This window comes from Centropristis striata, chromosome 7 (genome assembly GCF_030273125.1).
Source record: "Centropristis striata isolate RG_2023a ecotype Rhode Island chromosome 7, C.striata_1.0, whole genome shotgun sequence".
Taxonomy (NCBI): domain Eukaryota; kingdom Metazoa; phylum Chordata; class Actinopteri; order Perciformes; family Serranidae; genus Centropristis; species Centropristis striata.
In genome coordinates, this window is record NC_081523.1 from 39757425 (window position 1) to 39781424 (window position 24000).

At 37.2% G+C, this 24000-nt stretch overlaps 1 protein-coding gene across 1 annotated transcript in view; it reads left to right on the forward strand.

The window, feature by feature from the left end:
• Window positions 1-11445: 11445 nt before the first annotated feature.
• Window positions 11446-24000, forward strand: part of unc5db (unc-5 netrin receptor Db) — a 392579-nt gene continuing 380024 nt past the window's right edge. Inside the window, exon 1 of the mRNA XM_059338101.1 lies at window positions 11446-11850. Within this exon, the coding sequence (XP_059194084.1) occupies window positions 11766-11850 (85 nt within the window). The 5' untranslated portion in view covers window positions 11446-11765. The remainder of the gene's footprint in view (window positions 11851-24000) is intronic.

Consider the following 24000-nt stretch of genomic DNA (forward strand, 5'->3'; position numbering starts at 1 on the left):
GCAGGAGGTGGCCAAGCACAAAAGCGGTGATCAAAGCACTGCCCCAGGCCCAACAGAGCAAGATATGGGCCGAGTCTCTAACAGACCCTGAGATGCTGCTGAGCTTCCCCAACCAGCTGATCGCTGTGCTACCTCTATCTAGTGCAGCTATTCTCAACCTGGGGGTCGGGAACCCAATTGGGGTCGCGAGATGATTTCTGGGGGTCGTCGAATCATTTTGGAAGTCAGCTCTGTCTCCACTGTGTTAAAGTGTTCATGTGTTTTAGTCTTTTTGGTCATTTAATGTGTTTTTTTGGTCATTTTGTGTTTATTTTAGTCATTTTGTGTCTTTTTTTGGTCAATTTGTGTCTTTTTTAGTCATTTTGTGTCTTTTTTTGGTCATTTTGTTTCTTTTTTTAGTCATTTTGTCTTTTTTTGCCATTTTGTTTCTTTTTTGGGTCATTTTGTTTTCTTTTTTGGTCATTTTGTGTCCTTTTTTTGATCATTTTGTGTCTTTTTTTTGGTCATTTTGTCTTTTTTTTTGTCATTTTGTCTTTTTTGGGTCATTTTGTGTCTTTTTTGGTCATTTTGTGTCTTTTTTTGGTCATTTTGTGGTCATTTTGTCTCTTTTTTGGTCATTTTGTGTCTTTTTTGGTCTTTGTGTCTTTTTTGGTAATTTTGTTTCTTTTTTGGGTCATTTAGTGTCTTTTTGGTCATTTTGTGTCGTTTCTGGTCATTTTGGGTCTTTTTTTGGGTCATTTTGTTTCTTTTTTTGGTCATTTTGTGTCTTTTTTGGTCATTTTGTTTCTTTTTTTGGTCATTTTGTGTCTTTTTGGGTCATTTTGTTTCTTTTTTTGGTCATTTTGTGTCTTTTTTGGTCATTTTGTGTCTTTTTTGGTCTTTGTGTCTTTTTTTTGGTCATTTTGTTTCTTTTTTGGGTCATGTAGTGTCTTTTTGGTCATTTTGTGTCTTTTTTTGGTCATTTTGTTTCTTTTTTGGTTGATCTGAACTGTGCGTGTGAGATTCTGTTCAGTGAGTGGGGGTCGCAGTCAACATGCATGTTAAATTGGGGGTCGTGACTCAAAAAGGTTGAGAACTACTGGTCTAGTGGCGTTTGTGAGCATGGCTTTTGCAACTTATAAGTTATAAACCATCAGACTCCTTTGAGAAAAAACAGTAATTTTACCTTGAGAACCCAAGAGAGAGAAATAGAGAAATTCTTCAAAAACGTTGATCATTACTTGTTGTCTGAGAAAGTACAGATTCTGTGTGATAAATCAAATTCTTGAACCATTCAGCCTGGAAAGAAGGTCACAGCATAGTTGTTCTCTGAAGTGGCTTTCAGAGTGCCATCAGATAAACAAAGGGACAATATAACAACACCCAGACCGTCTTGGAGGTATTAACAGGAATACCTCATTTCCAAAGAACCAATTGAAACTACCAATAGGTGGTATGCTCTTATATAACAGCGACTTCAAGAAACTTTAATCTTATTTAGACCTTTGTGGCCCCGTACGAAAGCGTTGAAGTGTTTCACTGCCAGACTCCCTTTAGAAAATCTCTTATTTTGCTGCACCAAGGTCTGACAACCAACACCACTCAGTCCTTGTTCTGGTTCAGACGTGCCCCCCCTGCCTCCAGCAACCCTAGCAATACAATATACCCATACTTTTAGTATAAATCCTACACACTGCAAAAAAAGAAAAGTTGGGTGAACTCAAAATTTCAAGGCAACAAACTTCGATAAAATTTTAAGTTGGACAATGAAACAAAATATTTTAAGTTTTGTTTTTTGAGTTTGCTCAACTCTGAATTTCTCTGGCTTGATGATTGTAACGCCGCTATGAAATGTCAGCTAATGTTGTGACCACAATTTTGAGTTAGCATTGATACGCTAATGGCTACTCTTGTAGCTGTAACAAGCAGCGCCGCTAGCATCAGTTAGCCGCTAGCATCAGTTAGCCGCTAGCATCTGTTAGCCGCTAGCATCAGTTAGCCGCTAGCATCAGTTAGTCGCTAGCTTTCGCTAATGACCAAATTTCACAACAAAGAAATAAGAGTTATCAGAACTATTGTCCCTTGTTGTGAACCCCAACTTAAAGATATAAGTAACAACAACTCACCAACTTGTTTTTGAGCAGACAACTAGCTTCCTTTGTTGTGCTAACTTACATTATTGCCCTAAATGTCAATCATTTATATTTCCAAGTTTTACCAACTTAAATCACTGTTTTAGGCCAAAAAATACAAGTTGGCTTTTTTGCAGTGCAGGATCTGTACAAAACAATGAATGCAAAAAGTATGATAACTTAATGCTGCAGTTTAAAATTGGAAAGTTTGAAAATTGCATGGTTGATTTGCTACTGTTTTAAGAATTACTTCTTTATTTAGAATACACTGCAAAAACTAAAGAGACTTTCCCGGTGGCCACTTTTCCCCCTAGTGGAAACATGGCTAATGTCACTCAGGGAAACTTTGTGGCTGACAACAAGGGAACTCTGTTGCACAGAGACATTAGATATTAGGCACTGATACACTTATACTCATTAATAGGATATATTCATTGTTGTTTTTGGACATTTCCTTTATTTGTCTAATATGAAAAATATACACTATTACCTCACCAATCTTGCTGGCTCTTACTACTGACTGCACTGCCAAATGTAATTGCTATATGCATTAAATTCACTCGTGACATTCTTTTATATCGGAAACCTGACAATGTTTGGCTGTACAAAGAACATGATTTATTACACTCATTACATTAGAGACATGATTACATCTCTGACTGCTTCTTAAAAAATAAACATAACTACTGTGAGGAACAATGTAGATATAACCTAAACTCACATTATTTTTCTACAAAACAAACGATTGCAAATTAGTTGAACAACTACATGACCACATTTTTCTTTGGATACCGGCTGGCCTCACAGCAGTGAAACGACATTGGAACTCAAACTATTCTGCACAGTAATCCTTCTGCTGCACTCCAGTCAAGTATAGTTGAACTAGTGTGTACCATTCTTTCAGCTCTACCCATCCATAAAAACAAAGGGCTGCCCACTTTGTTTTATATGCATGGCTGGAGCCACTTACATGGATTGCTCTCCCAATAATTTTAAATAAAAAGCTACAAGAGGTAAATTGTGTCAAGTGTTGTCCCAAAGTGCACCTTTCACATCCATTGTAGCCTCGTCACAAGTGCCCAGTCCAGCACAGTTTGTTATAAAAGTGGTAAGCAAAGGCAGAGGTGCTGATTTTTAGTTACTGTGTTTAAAATGTGTTTTTAATCGAACATTTTTTGTGTAAGGAAATCTGATTCAGTGGCGGTTCTACACAGGGGCCTCCAGGGGCCACTGCCCCTGTGTAGAAGCCTTTGGCCCCTGCTGTGGCCCCTGTGTCAAATTAATAATAAAATGATCAATTTATAAAAATGAACAATGGATAAATTCTAACCTTTTTTTTTTGTTCAAATAATATCTTATTGTACACAAAAGGAACCCAGAATGTGAACATTGTATAATAGTTTAACTCTGTGGAGTCTTATAGTCTATTTTGTCCATTTTTGAATCCTTTTCATGTCTTTACGTGTCTTTGTAAGTCATTTTGTGTCTTTTTTGGTCATTTGTGTCTTTTTGCGTCTTTTTTGTCTTTTTTTTGTAATTTTGTGTCTTTTTTGTCATTTTTATGTCTTCTGTGGGTTTTTTGGGGGTTATTCTGTCTTCTCATTTTGTGTCTTTTTTGGTCATTTTGTGTCTTTTTCAAGGCATTCAAAGATTTTGAATGCTTAAATATCATCTTTGCCATTTTTTCATGTGCTAATGTGCCCCTCTGATTAAACACTGGCCCCTCCTTGGCCTCCACAGTAAAATTGGTCTAGAACCGCCACTGATCTGATTTGCCATAATGTGTTGTGATCTTTGACTGAATGTGTCATGAATGCTTTGTTCATGACTAATTTAGTTTATGAACATTGGGAAAGATGTTCCAATTTTTGGTCATTTTTGACAAATACATCATTGATTTCACACAGAAGTAAACAAAAACTGACTTCTCATTTGTAGTTGGATTTTGTTGGCTGAAATGACTCATATCCTTCCTTTCACGTTCCTTACTCGACAACATTGTCAGCAAACCCATAATTATGAACAATGTTTAAAAGTCATTCGGTGCCACCTATCTGCAGGTGTCACTGATTGTTTGTTGTGTGTTATTACCATGGTAACGTGGTGGGGAAGCTTTTTAGGCGTTGAATGAATCTGTCTTTTTATTTATGCAACTGTTTCACTGGCAGACTAATCTAAGAAAAAAGAAAATAGTTCAGTCTAAAATATTTATTCATATAAAACTGCCACAGAGGTGAAACCGACTGCTTAACATCCAGGTATTAACTTACTTACTTACTTATGAGAGAGGTTCTTTTTTGAGGTGGTTTTGGTTAATTATGAAATATCTCAGCCTGACTGGGTAGACACAGGACAGTTGACTAAATCAGCATTCACTCTAATAGCAAAGATCAGGATAACAATAGCATTTTCACACATACTATAGCTCTAACAACCCTAGATCAGTAGTTCTCAACCTTTTTGAGTGGCGACCCCCAATTTAACATGCATGTTGTCAGTTCAGATCATACAAACTCAGTTGATACGACAAATTTTGGACAAATAATGAAGCAGACAACAACTAAAACATCTCTCTGTCTGTGCATTTATATATTTTATATAATTTATTGTTACTTGAAATGCTGCATTTTGGTTCACACCACACAAAAAACGATTGCCGTTGCCGACCCTTTCTGCCTCTGACACTTAAGCAATAGGAAAATGTAAATTTTTGCAACTGCATGCAGTCGTTCCTTGCCTCAGTATCTCATTTTCTTTATCCATATGAATCCAAATTTAAAGCCACCTGATTCAGCTTTCTGCTCACAGAACATCTGTTCCACATAAGAGTAAAAACATAATTTAATGCAGAATATCTGCAACACAGAATCAGGTCAAGGACTTTCTTACAAAAACACTCTGAGATTTGTTTAATGAAAGGGAAGCTTACAAAAGAGAGATTCCAGCAGCAGAGTTGCTAAAATAAAGTGAAATTAAAGTGGTTGCATTTTAAAAGGTTATTTGCTGTTATTGTTAAGATATTTTTAAGATTAAGAAGGAAGAATTGAGAAAGAATTGTTAAGAACTCACATAAAATGAGTTTGGCATTTAAATGTTTCTATTGGTAAAAAATAATAAAAAAATGTTGGCCTTTCTTTTGGCCTTTCTTCTATGATACAACAACATTGTAAATGATTTGAAGCGTATTCATGTCAGTAGATACTTACGTAAGTGCATTTTTGCCAAATGTGACATAAGGTTCGCTCCCTTGCTATTATTCACTTTTTATGTAATCAAGGTTAACATATTGCCAATCACAGGTGACAGGTAAGCAACATTTTGCACAAATTATGAGCAGGGAAACAAAATGGTTCAGGTCTTGTGTGACAACAAACCTACATTACACACTGCAAATAGCAAGTTGTTGTCCTTCAGCAACACAACCTTGAATGAACTGTGTCCAGTCATACAACAGTGAATCAGCTCCAAGGCTAACAGAAAAAACAACTTACAACAACTTTTTTACATATTTAGTGAAGGGTATATGAATATGGCATTTATATTTAAATTGCCCCATACATAACGTTGGTGCCATATAAGATAATAAAGTCCTAAAGCTATGTTTTAGACATCTTGTCTTGATATAGTTTCAGTTTTTCCTTTTACTTTTTTCCTTTTCCTTTAACTAATTTTTTCATTTTCATTTTGTTAATTCTTTTTTTTTTAACCGAAAAAACAACAATAACAACAATATAAACTACAACAGCGTAGGCTAGATGCATATACGTATACAAACACATACTCACATAGACACCATTATACAGATCTACATATAAACATTTACACACATACAGTATATAGCGCTACATTGCCAGAAAGCCAACTTGTATTTTTTGGCCTAAATCAGTGATTTAAGTTGGTAAAACTTGTAAATATAAATGATTGACATTTAGGGCAATAATGTAAGTGAGCACAACAAAGGAAGCCAGTTGTCTGCTCAAAAACAAGTTGGTGAGTTGTTGTTACTTATATCTTTAAGTTGGGGTTCACAACAAGGGACAATAGTTCTGATAACTCTTATTTCTTTGTTGTGAAATGCGGGAAAGCGGTGAAATTCATTAGCGAAAGCGGCTAATTGACGCTAGCGGCTAACTGACGCTAGCACCTAACTGATGCTAGCGGCGCTGCTTGTTAGAGCTACATGAGTAGCCATTAGCGTATCAATGCTAACTCAAAATTGACATTTCATAGCAGCATTACAATCGTGCCAATTCAGCACATTGCAGAAGTTAGCGGAAGTAAGGATTAAAGGTTATTACAATCTTAAATTATAAGTTAGTACAACTTACAGTTGAGTTGATAAAAATCTGAATTCAGAGTTGAGCAAACTCAAAAACAAAACTTTGAAATTTTGAGATCTCCCAACTTTTCTTTTTTTGCGATGTATAGGCTACATATACATGCATCTGCCCCGTCTAAGTAATAAGATACATATAAGAACCAGTGAACTTAATATTCAATACGCATTTCCTTATATCATTTTGGTCTGAAAAAAGGGAGTCGGCTGAAGTAAAAAACACTTATCTAGGCCTGTCCCCTGGTACTCCACACTTTCAAATAAGAGATTTTCTCAAATAAGAGATTTTCAATTTCACTATCTATTTGTCCTGTGTGAGAGAATCCATTACCAGCATTTTAAACAATTACTTTTTGTTGCACTTCATTCAGAGAAATGAGAGAAAAAGTACCATACACCTCAGAGAAATCCTATATTTGTGTTTTGGTATTTCCAAACAATATGTGTGATCTCCATCAAATGATCCACACTCTCTCCCTTTTATCTGAATGATATTCTGTCATTGTTAAGATATTTCAGTCATACCTCGATAATATTGATCAGCTACCCTGTTTGTTAATTTCTTCTTACAATAAACTTTACAATAAACATGCTCAAAGTTGCAAAAATTGGGTTGCTGCTGTAGTGGAATTACTACCTCTCTTGGGTGAGAAAATGAATCAAAGATCACATCAAAGTTCCTTTTAGTTTTCTTTATTATCAGACATCAGAATACACTGCCGAGGTACAGCGGAGGAGAACTTTGTCCAATTTTAAAGGCTGCTGAAAAAAAGGTGTCCCTCTCAAATAAAAGCCCTTAGTTCTCTCTCTTTTCTGTCTGTGTCTGGGCGTTTTTAAACAATTCTGTAAAACCGTAATTGTAACATCCCACACCTCCAACATATAGAGCATGTTTTCTGTGAACGTGCACGCTGCTAATTCTACTTTTTAACCTTAAAAGGATACAACTTATACTGTTTATATTCTGTCCCCAAACACCTCTAATATCTGACAAATTCCAGAACTTATAGTACATTATTTCTGGTTTGAACCAGCTGTTCCATGATCAGGAAGTCATACTGAGGCCTTTTAGTAAAGCAGAGAACTTACGATTAAAAGTAACAGAAAATAAACCACACTGCTAAAGGTGAAGATGATGTATGGTTATAGTAGTTCTACTATGGTTCTGCAATAGTCACACGTCATCGTCCTATGAGTTAGCAAGGTTAGCGCTTTTCTAGTCGCTTTGTGACCACTCTAGCTTTAAATAATGGATATTAAATGTAAATATGAAATAACATCTCCTACATGGATATATATGGAAATTATTACTATTAATTTACTATTAAAAATATAGAATAATATGTTAGTAAGGTATATTAACTACTACGTAATGAATATAGCTATAGTGTATTAAAGGTATAAAATGTAAAGAGTAGTATAAAAGATCCTGATTTTGAAGCTTTGCTATCTTTTATATTCTTGGTTTTATTTTTGTTCTCCTCCTGTTTTTTTGTTTTTTTCTTCACCATTCCCATTGTTAACTCTTTAAGTTTGTTTAATTGTAGTTGTATATACTGTTTATTATATGTGGGACCCCAGGAAGAATAGCTGCAGTTGTGCTGCAGCTAATGGGGATCCAAATAAAACAATAAACAAACACAAATCGCATTACACTACAGACTGTGCTCATTCACCCGTTCACACACACATTCATACTGGTGGCAGAGGCTACCCTAAACGGTGCCACCTGCCACCATTGGGAATTCATTCACACACTGATGAACGCAGCATCAGGAGCAATTTGGGGTTCAGTATCTTGCTCAAGGATACTTCGACATGTAGGCTGCCATGGTCAGGGATCGAACCACCAACCTTCCGGTCAGTGGGCGACCAATCTACCAACTGAGCCACAGCCGCCACAGTGTTGGGATGTTTTGGAGGTCCCCCGGCACCGGCCTCCAACAGGTATGAACACTGGAGGAGTACACAACTTGTAGCCTAGATACAAAGAAAAGAACAGAGTAAATTGCTGTCTGTTATTTCTCAACTGCTGGGAAAGTGAAGGGAGTTAGCTGATTAGGCTGTTCAGAAGCTTTCCAGCCTTGGTTTGCGGTGTCTATTTGGAGACTTTGTAGAATAAATCCCTTATGAACATTGAATATTCTTTTCCATTTTCTCTGTAATGAAAACAGTCATTGTTGTTGTTAACCCTCTATTAGCAATCTGTAAGACACGTTAAATACCATTAAATCTTTTGACCAATCAGATGCTGTGCTCCTGACTTGACTACCAATCAGGGCATGTGTCTGAATTTAGAAAAACAGGAGATTGACACTTAAAAAAAACAAAACAAAAAAAAAAAACAAAGTGGTGATGTGGTGATGAGCAGTCTCCACTGCAAAAAAGCCAACTTGTATTTTTTGGCCTAAATCAGTGATTTAAGTTGGTAAAACTTGGAAATATAAATTATTGACATTTATGGCAATAATGTAAGTTAGCACAACAAAGGAAGCCAGTTGTCTGCTCAAAAACAAGTTGGTGAGTTGTTGTTACTTATATCTTTAAGTTGGGGTTCACAACAAGGGACAATAGTTCTGATAACTCTTATTTCTTTGTTGTGGAATGCGGGAAATCGGTGAAATTCGGTCATTAGCGAAAGCTAGCGGCTAACTGATGCTAGTGGCTAACTGATGCTGGCGGCTAACTGATGCTAGCGGCTAACTGATGCTAGCGGCGCTGCTTGTTACAGCTACAAGAGTAGCCATTAGCGTATCAATGCTAACTCAAAATTGTGGTCACAACATTAGCTGACATTTCATAGCAGCGTTACAATCGTGCCAATTCAGCAAATTGCAGAAGTAAGGATTAAAAGTTATTATAACTTATAATATAATGTAAAATTATCAGTTAAAATATTCAGTTATATTGTCCAACTTAAAATTTTATCGAAGTTTGTTGACTTGAAATTTTGAGTCCACCCAACTTTTCTTTTTTTGCAGTGTGGTTGTAAATGGTTCAAACTGAGTTGGTTTGAAGTTACAATTGTGCACTATGAATTATGACTTTAGAATATGTGAAATAATTTATAAACTATCTGGTGAATTTTAACAAAACTAAATGAATCAAATTCCCACCCTTTAAAACTGGAGCATTTCAGATTGTTGCTAAATTTTTTATTGTGTGTCTTATTTTTATATTATTCAGATAAAACAATCAAAACAGAAACCAGTTTGGTAGTCCAGAACATTCTCAGGAAGACATCCTTTTGATAAACATTTTTAAAGTAGGACTATAGTGGAGAATTTCTGCCGCTCTTGAGTGATAAAATGAATCAAAGATCATGTGGAAGTTCCTTTTAGTTTTCTCTATTATCAGACATCAGAATACACTGCCTATACAGCGGAGGAGAACTTTGTCCAATCTTAAAGGCTGCTGGAAAAAGTTGTCCTTCTCCAATAAAAGCCTTAGTTCTCTCTGCTTTTTCTGTTTTTTACAAGGTTCAAAACGAATAATCGGAAAAATGCTACCAATAAAAGCATTAAAAAAGAAAAGAAATTGAAAGAGAGCAAATGAAAATGCACATTATGTTGTCATCAGAAATAAAGGCAAACTGTAACCTTCTTCCTCTTTAGAAAGGCCATAAAGGACCCTCAAATTTCATCAAAGGTAGATTTTTTCCTTTGATCATAAATTAATTGCATTGAATTGAAGTTTTGCAAACCAGGCTTGGTATGTGGCGTTTTGCAATGGACAGTCATTCTCCTATCAGCCTCACTGAGAAGACAATCAAACATGTGACTTTTTAGTGTCATTCAAATGGTCTTTTTTTAATTTATTATAGACAAAATGTGAAGCATATAATGTTAACCAAATCTGAGAAATTTATAGTTTATAATTATGACTGAAAAACACAACAAGAATGCCAAGAAACACTTAATTGCACTGCAAAAAAGTGTACTAAATCTGACGGAAATGATCTTGCTGCATGGACAGATAATTTCACTTGACAAGATTTCTTAAATTAAGGTTATTAAATCTAGAAATAAGCATGTTGAACACTTAAAATAAGAAATTAACTCTTAAAACTAGATAAATTAAAGCTGCCAGCAGCAATGAACTGGCCCGAGCAGAGTGACCTGATGATTTTTTATTATTTACCTTATTTTCTGTTTAAGTTGTGTGACCTTTTCTTGTTTGTAAATAAAAATAAAGTTGTCCTCCAAAAGTGTGTAATAAAATAATAATAATAATAATAATAATAATAACAACAATAATAATAATAATAATAAAAATGTGTGTGTGGGGGACGCAAAAAAAAGAAAAAATCTGTACTCTTTATTTTTTTGATTATTTACCTTATTTTCTGTTGAAGTTGTTTGACCTTTTCTTGTTCTGTAAATAAAAATAAAGTTATCCTCCAAAAGTGTAATAAAATAGTAGTAATAAAAATAAAAATAGTAATAATAAAAAAAATAGTAATAATAAAATAGTGTTTGTGTGTGTGTGTGGGGGGGGGGGGGGGGGCAAAAAAAACAAAGGGTTACTCTTTATTTAATTGATTATTTACCTTATTTTCTGTTTAAGTTGTTTGACCTTTTCTTGTTCTTTAAATAAAAATATAATATAATAATAATAATAAAAAAGTTGTCCTCCAAAAGTGTAAAATAATAATAATAATAATAATAATAATAAAAAAAAAAAAAAAAAAAAACCTGTACGGTTCTGTGTAGCTCCACCAACTATTTCTAATTTGTATACATTTTTCTGTTATGAAAACAATAAAAATAAATACACAACAATGAATAAATAAGTGAAATGAAGTCCATGCATAGACTTTGGCCAGTATTCCCTAAAGCTGGCTGCATCAGGAACGATCCTGCCTGTAGCCTCAGCCTGACTGAAGCCTACAGTCAAAGGGAAGTGTTTGAGTGATGAGCCCTCCATGGACCCTACCCTCGGCCCCCTCGGCCCCCCCTCCCCGCCCTCCTCCCTCTGCCATTGGCTACCAGGAGCAGCTCCGGGATGATGCTGCCTGTATAAGGGGGGTGAACTCGGAGCGCACGTATCTCCTGCTGCGCACACACGCACAGCAAAAGTGAAGTGAAGATGCTTCTTTCCATTCGATCAACAGTCCAGCTCGAAAACCATTCACTCCTTCTCCTCCTCCTTCTCCTTCTTCTCCTTCTGCCACTAGAGCGCCAACCTGTACCCTTCCCTGGTTTACGGGAGGAACTTACGCATCCGGGCTCGTCCAGCTCGGAGGAGGCGCGAGGAGCCAGCAGCGAGCCGGAGCACCGTCATCACAATAGCGTGTCCGTGGAGAGCTCCGCGTCGGTATGGATGCGCTGACAAAAGGACGTTACCTCTCCATAACGGGCCTCCTGCTCCTTGTTTACTGCACCGGATCAGTGATCTCCAAAGGTAGGAGCTGTGTCTGGGTGCATGCATGGCTACTTTCGCTGTTACCGGCTTTAAAACGCCTTTTCCCGGCGTTTCAAAAAAGTCTTCCTGTGCCATCCAGGTGGTTACGCACCACTTGTGAATATGTGAGGTATTCCCGGAGGCTGGCAGATAAATAAACCGCTGCGCTCAGTCAGTTTCCAGCGTGTGGTTTTGGTTCATCCTCGGGACTTTGTTTGAGCTGTCTCTTCCCCAATGCGCAGCAGAAGAAGAGCTGCTATTGATTCATCAAGCCACCAGCTCACACTGTCAACTTCCCACACTGTTTATCTTTCCCACATCCCCTCTAATCGATGCTAACTGTCCCATATTCACTCAGTTTTACTGTCTTAATGAATCCATTATTGTGACCGCGCTGCGTTGATGAGCAGCCTGCACAGGCACGCCTGTGCAACAGGCATGTGCATGCTGAGTTAAGTTACTGTGCTGATTCTGTGGACGTCTGCCTTCATCTTACAGCCATCCACTCCCTGGTATCATGAACTGGATGCAGTATGAGGGACAATAAGGGGGGATGTTGGTACTGTTTGTGCAGGGCAAAGGAACTGGCTTTTATGTTGAATTCACGCACAAAATAAGAAACGCGTTGTGCCACTGACACCCAAAATGATTTTTTTGGAATCGCAGGAGGGCTGGATTTCAGTGGGGTGCCATGCAACATTTCGGTTATTTCTCTAAAGCTGTGTATCCATGTGGTTTACATAAATATATTCAAACATATATTTTGTAGGTAAAAAGCATAGACTGTATAAAATAGGTGAAGATACAGTTAAATGTGAGGTGGCTGTGAGTGGAAGCTTGTTGAGGATTGGACATCTCCAGAACCACTCTGGGGTCACATGGTGTAAAAGAAAAACAAAAAGTAATGTGTAAATCCTTCTTAATGGATGTGTAAACAATCCCTGCCCACGGGTTTCTAATACAAACCCTTTTAATTTGTAAACCGTACCCTCAGGTTCACTATCTGTTTCCTAGTATTTAAACTGTTCCCTCTGGTTACATGGTTCTGTAATATGTGGCCACATATTTTCCCTTTCTACACATCAGCAAATTCATATATGCATACATTTATTGGTCAGTCTATATTGATATTGTGCCTGGCTCAAGGGGCGAAATGCCACCTAAACACTCTAAACACTATTGTCTTGTTCAGATTATTGTGCTCTGTTACATTGCCTGAGGTAGGTTAACATTACAGGTTACATTAATGGAAACAAACAGTCATTTAGGATAAGCTCCACCAGCATTTAGGCTTATATTTGCCTTCATTTTCATATTTTCTAATAACTGTGTGGAACACAGTTTAAGTCCTTATTTCTGAATATTAAGTTTAGCTAATATAGGTTACATCAGCATCAGCCACCTCTTGCCATATGTTAGTATATATATATATATATATATATATATATATATATATATATATATATATATATATATATATATATATATATATATATATACGTATATATGTGTATATATATATTATTTTTTAATTTCTTCTTCATTGTTGGTTTCTTATTTTTGCAGGAGTTTTATCCATGCTTGTTCTGTCAAAGCACTTTGTGAACGCTGTTTTTAAAGGTGCTATATAAATAAAGGTATTATTATTATTATTATTATTATCAAGCTACACTGTAAATACAGAGGGCACAGATTGCAAAACTTTTTGCACAGATTGTGTTACTGTAAAACCATGTGCACAGAACAAATCTGATTAGGTTTATTTAGAACTTTTGGAGAAAAAAAATACACAGATTATTTGGTTTAATGCAAAGACTTTTTCTGTAAAAAAACCCCACTGATTTAAATCAAATGGTATACCACAAGCATACAGCGCCAAACATTGTCTTTCTGTCATCTGATAGTGATTGTGCTCATCTCATTTCTTCCAAAGAAATATGTTTCTACTGCAGACTGCCTAGTTAAACTGCTGTGATATCACTGTTTCCCTTCGGAGCCACATGGTCTAAAACCCACTACGTGTCAGCCAATGAAGCTGAACTGAGTGCAATAATAGATTGAGGTCACAGCACCAGGACTCCATTGCCCACTGCAGTCACAGAACATGGTGTGCAAAGTCTCCTTCCAGATTGAGCACAGGAACACTACATCTTTTTCATTCTGCTGGTAAATCTGGTGGAATCTTCTATATCATGTGTTATTGGTGGATTGTGAGGGAATCGTACACTCGACACTGAAGTTACGAGGCAGTTGGAAGTTTAGTAAGCAGCTTGTGAGTGACTTTTAAATAGAAAAGCATGTTTTAACTAGGCAGTATTGTTTTTAGTTTATTTTCATGAAAGGGAATGTAGAACCTGATAATGTAATAAATTCCAGATAATGTAATAACCCCGATAATGTAATAAAAATCTGCGCTTGAGTTCATTGAAAATGTAATAAAACCTGATAATGTAATAACTTCCCGATAATGTAGTAAAAATCTGCGCTTAAGTCCATTGAACATGTAATAAAACCTGATAATGTAATAACTTCCCAATAATGTACTAAAAATCTGCACTTGAGTCCATTGAAAATGTAATAAAACCTGATAATGTAATAACTTCCCGATAATGTAATAAAAATCTGCACTTGAGTCCATTGAAAATGTAATAAAACCTGATAATGCAATAACTTCCTGATAATGTAATAAAAATTTGCACTTGAGTCCATTGAAAATGTAATAAAACCTGATAATGTAATAACTTCCCGATAATGTAATAAAGTGCATTTCCCAATAATGTAATACACTTTTTACCAATATTGTAACAAAGTATAACACCAAGCACCTTTAGATTTCAAGAAGCTGTTGAATGCATTCGTTGTCATGGATACCTCGTTTGTGAAAAACGGATGAACGGGTCAAAAGTGAATAAACATCAACTTTGACCTGTTGGTGGCGCTAGAGCTCTTGAGCTAGAGTTGATACACAGTATCACCACTTGAACCCAAGTAATGGGTGGTCTGCTGTTAAATTAGTACAATATTGGGGAATTATTACATTATCAGGACTTGGGAAATGAAGGCTAACCTGATAATGTAATAACCCATTAATGTTATACTTTATTACATTATTGGTAAAAAAAAGTGTATTACATTATCAGGTTTTATTACATTTTCAATGGACTCAAGTGCAGAGTTTTATTACATTATCGGGAATTTATTACATTATCAGGTTCTACAGGGAAGCAGGTGCCTTGTGTACAAATATTAAAATTTATATGGGCCACTCATAAAAACAATAAAAGCACATTCTGAAGATTACAATAATTACAACAAAAAAAAGATAACTACCTGCATAATAACAATCCAGTTTTTGTGCCAAGCGGCCGAACCGGAATTGATTATGACAGTCTCTGGCAAATTAAAATGTAGCCCACAATAGCAACAGGTGCTGACCTGTAAATGTGTTTTCCACTCACAGGCTGGACGGGTCGAGCTGTCCAAGTATAGTTACGGTGTTTCTGTTGACACATTTTTTGTTCTTATTTTTATCTATCCAGGAGAGAGACGTTATCTGTAATTGATTGTCTCCTCTCACTCCATTAAAAATGCTCTGCAGTGAACAGAGAGAGAGAGAGAGAGAGAGAGAGAGACATTCTCTGCTAATAAATTAACCCTTAATAAGGCACTCTTGTTGAAATACTTGCAATTTCCAAATTTCAACCCTAGAGAATATTGGAGGATATTACAAACTGCCAGAATGTGTAAAAAAAACCATACGGACCCGGGGGAGGGAGGTAATATTTTGAGAAAAAAGTTACAAATTTATGACAAAAAAAATCTCAAATTAATGGTAAAGTTACAATTTTATGAGAAAAAAAATCTCAAATTAACGGTTAAAAAAAGTTACAAATTTGTAACAAAAAAATCTCAAATTAATGGTAAAAAAGTTGACGAAATTAAAGTGGCAAATCTATGAGAAAAAAATATGCAGATCTATGACATTTAAAGTGGTGAATCTGCGAGAAAATTTTTTTTTTTCACTTTTTGCTCATAAATCTGTGACCTTTTTTGCACAGATTTGCCACTTTAAATCTCTTAAATCTGCAACTTTTTTTCTTGTAGATTTGCCACTTTAATCTAGTAACGTAGCCTGATTTTTGCTGATTAACTGGAAGAAATCCATTTGGTTCTACGACCAAACAGAGACTCACGGGGACCCAGTTTTGATATCCACTGAAGTTACCAAATATAGTTCTTGGCCCGATAAAGGGTTAATGGAAATGGTGCAATTTCACAACATGATTGTGTGTTCTTGGGTTGACAGGCCAAGATTTCAGCAGAGTTTGTCAGCGTTTGCCCCGGTGTTATTTTTAAGTTAATAATCATAATCAGTTTTGCAGCCCTTGCCAATATGGAAACATATTGGAAGAAAGACGAGTCTCACTCTCTTGGTAAAACCTGCTGGGCCAATCCAACAGCTGAACTAGTGGCTCTCAACATTTTTGCCTTGAGACCACTTAAATTCATCCTGCAAGTTACCATTACAGGTTGGTTACCTGGGTAACAGTTATCCAGTAATTGCCTTTTTTCCCCCCCAAGGAAAATCTGTTGACGTCAAGCATGTTTAAATTGCCATGGACAGAATGTGTGGTGTGAGTAATGTGAAGTACTGCAGGTTATTCTCTTGTATTTCTATAAGAAAGGGTTTATTGCGAATGGAAGTGATTTGATTTCAAGTTGGCAGCTGCATGCTGTGCTGTTGTGAGGAAGATTGGCGGCCACCACAGTTTCATTATGAACCCAAAATACTGCTCAATCCGTGCAGCGTGCCCAGAGGATTTAAAGCGGTTAGAGCGGTAACCGATCTGAACTCGGGTCACAAAATGACTGTTACTTTGACAACATTGCTTTTTACTGTTTAGTGTTGACATTGCATCTTACACCTGTGATGTGCACCTGAGACCGTAGCCTCCTGCAGACAGCTGCATAGCTTAACACGAGAGTGTACCTGATGCATAAGACATGCGGGTGAAAAACATGTGTGATCTTTCTTGTGAACTCTTCTTGGGACCTGACGTAGGAAACCAGTTATTTAGGCTGTAAAGAAACAAGGCTGTTCATATAACGAGATGTGCAACACCAGATGTTTGGTCTCTGCAAGTTTGCACTATCAAACTGTGAATAATGTTCAAGGTTGAAGGTTGAGATCAGGCATTTGTACTTAAATTGTGTTGCTCTACTGCAGGAATGGGCAACTTGGGCCACATATAGGACCGTGCACTTAGCCAGATATGATGAAACTGCAATTTTAAATATGTTTACAGTGCAGTAACTTAATAAATGTCATGCTGAAATGCATGTATAACAGTATAAATAGGAATACAAAAGGTTTGTAGCAAATAAAAAACTGAAAAACTGTGATTTCTTTTTTTTTATCAGTGCAAGAACAGCAGACCAACATTAATTGCAAGAAGTAAATTTGTGCATTTCTACACTGCACTTATAAGATTTCATGCTCAAATGCATGTAGTTGTACTGAGGGCCACTTCAAGTGAGGGTGCGGGCCGTATGAGGCCCCCGGGCCTCCAGTTGCCCATCCCTGCTCTACTGTATACCAAATAACCAAAGATTCCACAGTGGTGAAGAAGTCAGAAGTTATCTGGACAGAGTGTTTGTTCTTTGCTGTTTAGGAGACAGTTTAAACTTTGACTTCATTCAAAGTTTAGGCTTGTCACTTCTTGTGTACAAAGACGAGACCAGACCATCATTTATATTGGTCAAACAGGCCAAATCTGCGCTTTGTCATTTAAAGAGGTTGGGTCCTTTGTTGTGGATATTCCTAATATCACAAACAAATCCTGCAACACAAAACAAGATGATATTCATTATCAATATTTTGTTTATTTATTGGGTATCTGAAGAGGACTATTTTTGGTTGAAAGAAAGAGACTATTTTTGGTGTTTTGGCTGTGTGAATTATGGGTTGAATTTGGGACACTGAATTGTATAATACACTGTGTTGAATTGCAAATTCTTGTGTGTGTGTGTGTGTGTGTGTGTGTGTGTTTTGTGTTTAATGGGTCACCTTTGTAAAAGGTTATACTTGATTTCTGGTTGTTAGTAGGGTCCATGCATGGGTAGGCATGGGTCCTGTGTAAGTTTGAACAATCAAAATACAAAAGAAAATTGTCAGATTAGCTCTGAATGGCATCCCGGCACTGTCAAACCGCTTCACTACGGGCAATTTAGAATCACCATTAAAGCCAGGAACACACCGGCCCGACGGTGGGGCGTCCGGGACAGTTGGACAACGTCGGGTACGCGTCTGTTTGGTTGTTCATCTGCGTCGGGGAAGCACGGAAGCTGTCGGGTCTGATTGACGGTGCTCTAGCGAATCAGCGGTGTGTGTGTGGGAGGGGCGGATACTATTAATTAATTGCTATCTTCAGGCAAGAACGAGTCCGAGAGCAGACAACGCGCCCATCAGCGTTAGGTGATGGGCTAGGTGAGGTTACTGCTAGGTGACATTACCACTAGGTGAGGTTACCACTAGGTGAGGTTACTGCTAGGGGAGGTTACCGCTAGGTAAGATAACCACTAGGTGAGGTTACCACTAGGTGAGATTACCACTAGGTGAGATTACCACTAGGTGAGGTTACTGCTAGGGGAGGTTACCACTAGGTGAGGTTACCACTAGGTGAGATTACCGCTAGGTGAGGTTACCTCTAGGTGAGGTTACCACTAGGTGAGGTTACCTCTAGGTGAGGTTACCACTAGGTGAGATTACCACTAGGTGAGGTTACCACTAGGTGAGGTTACTGCTAGGGGGGGTTACCACTAGGTGAGGTTACCACTAGGTGAGGTTACCACTAGGTGAGATTACCGCTAGGTGAGGTTACCTCTAGGTGAGGTTACCACTAGTTGAGGTTACCACTAGGTGAGGTTACCGCTAGCTGAGGTTACCTGTGTATACTGCAGGAGGGATGTTACACATGTCCTTATTCTCGCTATAGCCTTTATTTTTAAACTTTTCTATCGTTTCTAACGTTTAATGTAGCCCTTATTTAGTTGTTTTTGTACCACTAATGAATTAAATGCTGACTCATCTATATTTAACACATTAGATATATCACATCCCTTAAAATCAAGAGGGCTTCGCGACACCCCGTGGATCTTTGGCGCCCCTCTTGGGGGGTCGTGCCCCCCTGGTTGGTAATCACTGCTCTACAGCACCGTGTAGCCCAGAATGAATTATTACATATTGCATACCATTATGTCCATTGGCTTGCCATTCAATCAACCAATCTTTTTAGATCTAAAAGCAACTGCACAAAAATCTAACGTAATGCACCAGGAATGTTTGAATGCAACAAATGCAACAACAGTTTTTTACCCACAAGGTTGACTCTGAACCATACAGCAGCCACCACAGGGGTCCAGCTGCTGGACAGTGCTAGCTCTCACTCAGCAAGATTTTAAAGCTCCTAAGAATCAGTGGTGATGTGTTCAGGCCCGTTTGGTGCAAAAACGAGACTCGCCTGAGCAGTCACGAAGGAGGCTCCTCCTGCATAACATGGCTGAGTGTGAGAAGGCCCAGAGGAAAACTTTAAAAGGCTTCTCAAAAGTGCTTCATGGGACTGGTCACGAAACACATTAGAGATATTTTAAAATAGAGCTTTCCAAAGACAGGATTTTTCATGTCTCACGGTGGTGGTACTGTGCCTTCAACTGGCTCAAACAAACACCTTTTACAAGCAACATATCAGTTCTCATAATTATATATATATATTTTGCTTTATATATTTTTTATTGGAAATTAGTATTCATAAGCATCAGTACAAGACATAACTTATTCCACAGCTGTTTTCCACATTTTTGTTTTTTAAAGGGTACATTAGAACAGAGAACCACAAAAGAAAAATAAATACAAAACAAAACAAAAAACATAGTATAATAATACTATATAATAATATATAGGGAGGCAAAAAAGCAGAGAAACAGAAACGTTAACAATTATACTAATAATACCAATACATAAATAAACACAGGATGCCAAGTATGCTCATTAAAAAAAATAAAAAATAAAGAAATATTTTTAAAAATACCTTAATAAAATAAATGAAAATTGGATGCATCAGATCGACTCAGTTGGGGTCCAGAGAGGTGAGGGTACTCACATATGTGATGACAGGCATAATTATATATTTGAAAAAATGGATAATAATTGTGTTTAATCCTTAGAAGTCTAAGCATTCACATTACTTAACCCTGGAGTTTGGGGCTATTTTGTCGGTTTTTGACTCCTTTTCATTCTACCTATAAACAACGTAAAAAACCAAAACCATGACGTGTTGGTATCATTGTTTTCAGCACAACCTCACCTATATGACCTGATTATAATTTTCATATTCAATTACTGGATCAACATTTTGAACACAAAAAAACACACAAAAACACAAAAAAATTACAAAAAACACATAAAAAACACATAAAACATGAAAAACAAACCAAAAACACACAAAATTACAAAAAACACACTCAAAACACACCAAAAACATAATAAATATACAAAAAACATAATAAAAATTACAAAAAACACAGATAAAAACACAAAGAAATTACAAAAAAAACTCTGCAAAAAAAGGAAAATCTTGTTAATACACTTCGAGGTGTTTTTTTTTTTATTTTTTTTTTTTTACCTTTGTTAAAAAAGGGTTAATGCATTAAGTTGGACATGGAAACTTCTGGAAAAGCCAAAACTTTAGAGAAAAGCTGACAGCTAATACAGCAAAATGCTAATGTGATTAATAATGCTGTTAAAAAAGAGCAACTTTTTTTTTTTAATCTAATGAAATATATCATTTACAGTTTACAGGAGCCATCTTGCTGTGTAGTTGATTCCAATTCTTGGATATTTAATTTTCTTTTCTGGAAATTTTCAATAGTGGTCCAAGTAATATTTGTTCTTAAAGCACTCTGAAGCAATATTTAAATGTTGAAGGGAAAAGGAGTTTAGGTTTCGTCAGTGGTTATTTTTGCTGTGTGAAAAAAAGACAATACCAGTGCAGGAAGGCTGTTGACACCTGGTGTTAACATGTGCCCTGAGTGATGCAATCACAAGTCAGCTTAAAGTAGATTTGTTCACACTTGGTGTTACATTGCGTCATTTAGTTACCTATCGGATCTCAATTTCCTGCTCTATCTGCAAATTAACACAGACTAAACACATGGCTACTGCTGAGGCTGTGACATCCAGGAATGTCTCTGGTAAAAGCCTTCATAAATATAAATTCAGGTACATTTTATGAACCAGAAGATATAAGATTATTATCTGTGCATCAGCCATAGACTGTATATAAATAATGGACGTAGTCACCGTGACGTCCCCCATTGGTTTGTGGCCCGTTGGAAGCTTCGAGTTCAGCGTTTCACTCCTCGCCATCTTGTTTCCGGTACAGGAAGCAGACCATATTTGGACTGTGGAGGAGGAGAGGGATCTGATCACTGACTACAGCCTCTCTACACCTCAACCTGACTGAGAGAAGCTGCTGCTAATTCATGTTAGCATTAGCTGGAGCATTAACTGGGATGTTAGCTTTGGTTAGCAAAAAACAAAAACTAAATGTTTGTTACTGACCTCAGAAAACTGAGCAGCGACTCCTTGGAGTGTCTGTTAGTCCAACCAAACACTGAACAAGACATTTTACTGAACAAAACGTTCAAATAAACTGTCATTAAGTGAAAATACAGTGAAAGGGTCAAAGTTATGAAACCAAACTGCTAAACGTCCTCTTTTCTATCTATATAACGTTATATATAACTTTATTGACACGTTGCCGTGGATACGCATTGTTCTGCTTCTCTCCTGATGACGGCTCGCCTTGTTAGTGACCTGTCAATCAAAGGTAACCTCGCCCCAAATCATACGATTCTTTATCTTCTATTTTCTTCTGAGACCATAGTGTTGTCCTAAAAATAAATTCTGAGGTAATAAATCAAGTGAGAAGTTTTCTCATTTTGCACTGAAATGAATGGACAGAATTTTTTTGCAGCCAAACTTAGCGCCCCCTGCTGGAATTTTCAGTAGAATGCAGCTTAAAGCACTTCCTGGTTTGCCTCCCTGCTCAGACCTGGAGGTTGCCGCCTGCCACCAGCGCAGAAAGCTTTCGAAGTGGGGGAAGATTGCATGTGAGCTCCAGAACAAAAACACAGACATCACCATCAGTATATAGTAACATCCAATAGACACTATTAACTCTGAGTGCTTTCTGTGGCATGGGAAGTACAGCAGCAGGCAGGAAGTCACTTCCCGTGCTTGCAGAGTGATTGTCTGCCTGTCTATTTATATGAGGAGCAGCGAGACGTACGGGAGGCTACCTGTGGTGTTGGCAGCATCTTTCCTGATTAGATAGCACCACCACATTGGCATGATGCAATGTTTACCATGAAGACTTCCGTCTTTCGAGAGCTTGGGGCAACCAGATTGTCCCAAGGCAGCTTGTAATTCTCTATGGAGGGAAAAACTGCAGCGATATTACATGTGACTTCTTTATTGATCAGGTAATCGGCTATTGCTATCCAGTGTCTCCTAATGGAGCCCTACTGAATGCAGTGCTATGTGATACCCCTGATCCTCCGGCTGCTGATGAGACTCTTGTTTATTTCATTTGACATGCATTTTATTTGGGACTTGATAATCATTTATGTGATGAGTGGTTTATCAAGAGAGCGCGGTGTGAATGAGTAAGAAGGATTAATCTGATATTTGATTGAGGATTGTTGATGTCACCTAGTTCATTTGCCAGTAATTCAAGATGCTCTGCTGTAGTTTTTCCTAATGCTATGTATGATTATAAGATTATATTATAAGAAGAGAGCCACTAATGTTTGCTTTGCTTAGTAGAGCATGCACACATGCCCTGATGCTCACCTTGGTCTTCTAGCTCCACAGATGAAAATTGTGTAAAACAGAGCTGGGCATTGGGCGGTATAACCGCAGTGTTTTTATTTTTTTAACATTAGCATTAGCACTAGAGCTAACAAGCACTTTTACTTTAGTTAAGACAACAAATATAGCCACTAATATATATGACAGAGGAAAATAAACTCTAACAAACCTTGTGTCCTGTCAGTCAGCCACTATAGAAGCCTTTAGATACTTTATATCAACTTTATATGAATTACTACGCACTCGTTATTATTTACCGTTCGTTTTTCATTTAACCTTTCCACCTGTTATTTCCTGTCACTACCTTTCAAAATTAAAGCACCTGTTTCCCACTGGGTGGCACCATTTCAAAATAAAAGCACCACAACATTGTAAAACACCTAGAAAATGCACAAACATGAAAAAACAAGCTATATAATACAAAAACACCAATAGGAACCTTGCTAAAGGTGATTTACAGTTGTGTTTAAAATAAATGTTAAAGTGATATAGTGATTGGAGTATTTACTACTTTTTACTGCTATATTTGATTTACTCCACATTAACAGTCTTATCATAACATGTATTCCTATCAGTAGCAGCTCAAAACCAGATAATTTACTGTATTTTATAAAGCGATTAAATTAATATTGAGCAGAATTTAGTTCAGAGTTTTGGTCCGGCCCCTGCAACCTTCGTGGTATTGGTCATGTGGCCCCTTGGGAAAATTAACTGCCCACCCCTGGTGTAAACCCTCGCTAAAGCAACCATCACAACTTGACATGGGCTGCCATATGATTGCGTGTCTCTCTTTCCTGACGTTGTGAATTCTCCCCGAGCTCTTCTTCACCCTTGACATTGTGCTGCAGAATGTAGGCTACCTCTTTGTTCTTCCTATTCATGTTGGGGGGGGGGGGAGAAAAAGAAGAGACAAGACATAGCAAAGAACAAAGGATGCACAATGCTTTTGTTTACCTGAAAAAAAATATCAAGGTTTCTTTATTTTTTTGGTCTGGCTGTATACACGGCTTTCACAAAAACAGACAAAGGTCAAATCTGATTTTTTCCCCCTGAGAAAGTACAGGCGCTCTTATATTTTCTCTGCGAACCCTGAATGAATCATCATAGCCAGGCTGCCATGGGTGACAACGTGCGCAGTTCAGTGCCCAGATTTACATTTAAATGAAACCAAATGGCTGTACATTCAGAAATGATATACAGTAATGATGATGGTAATAAAA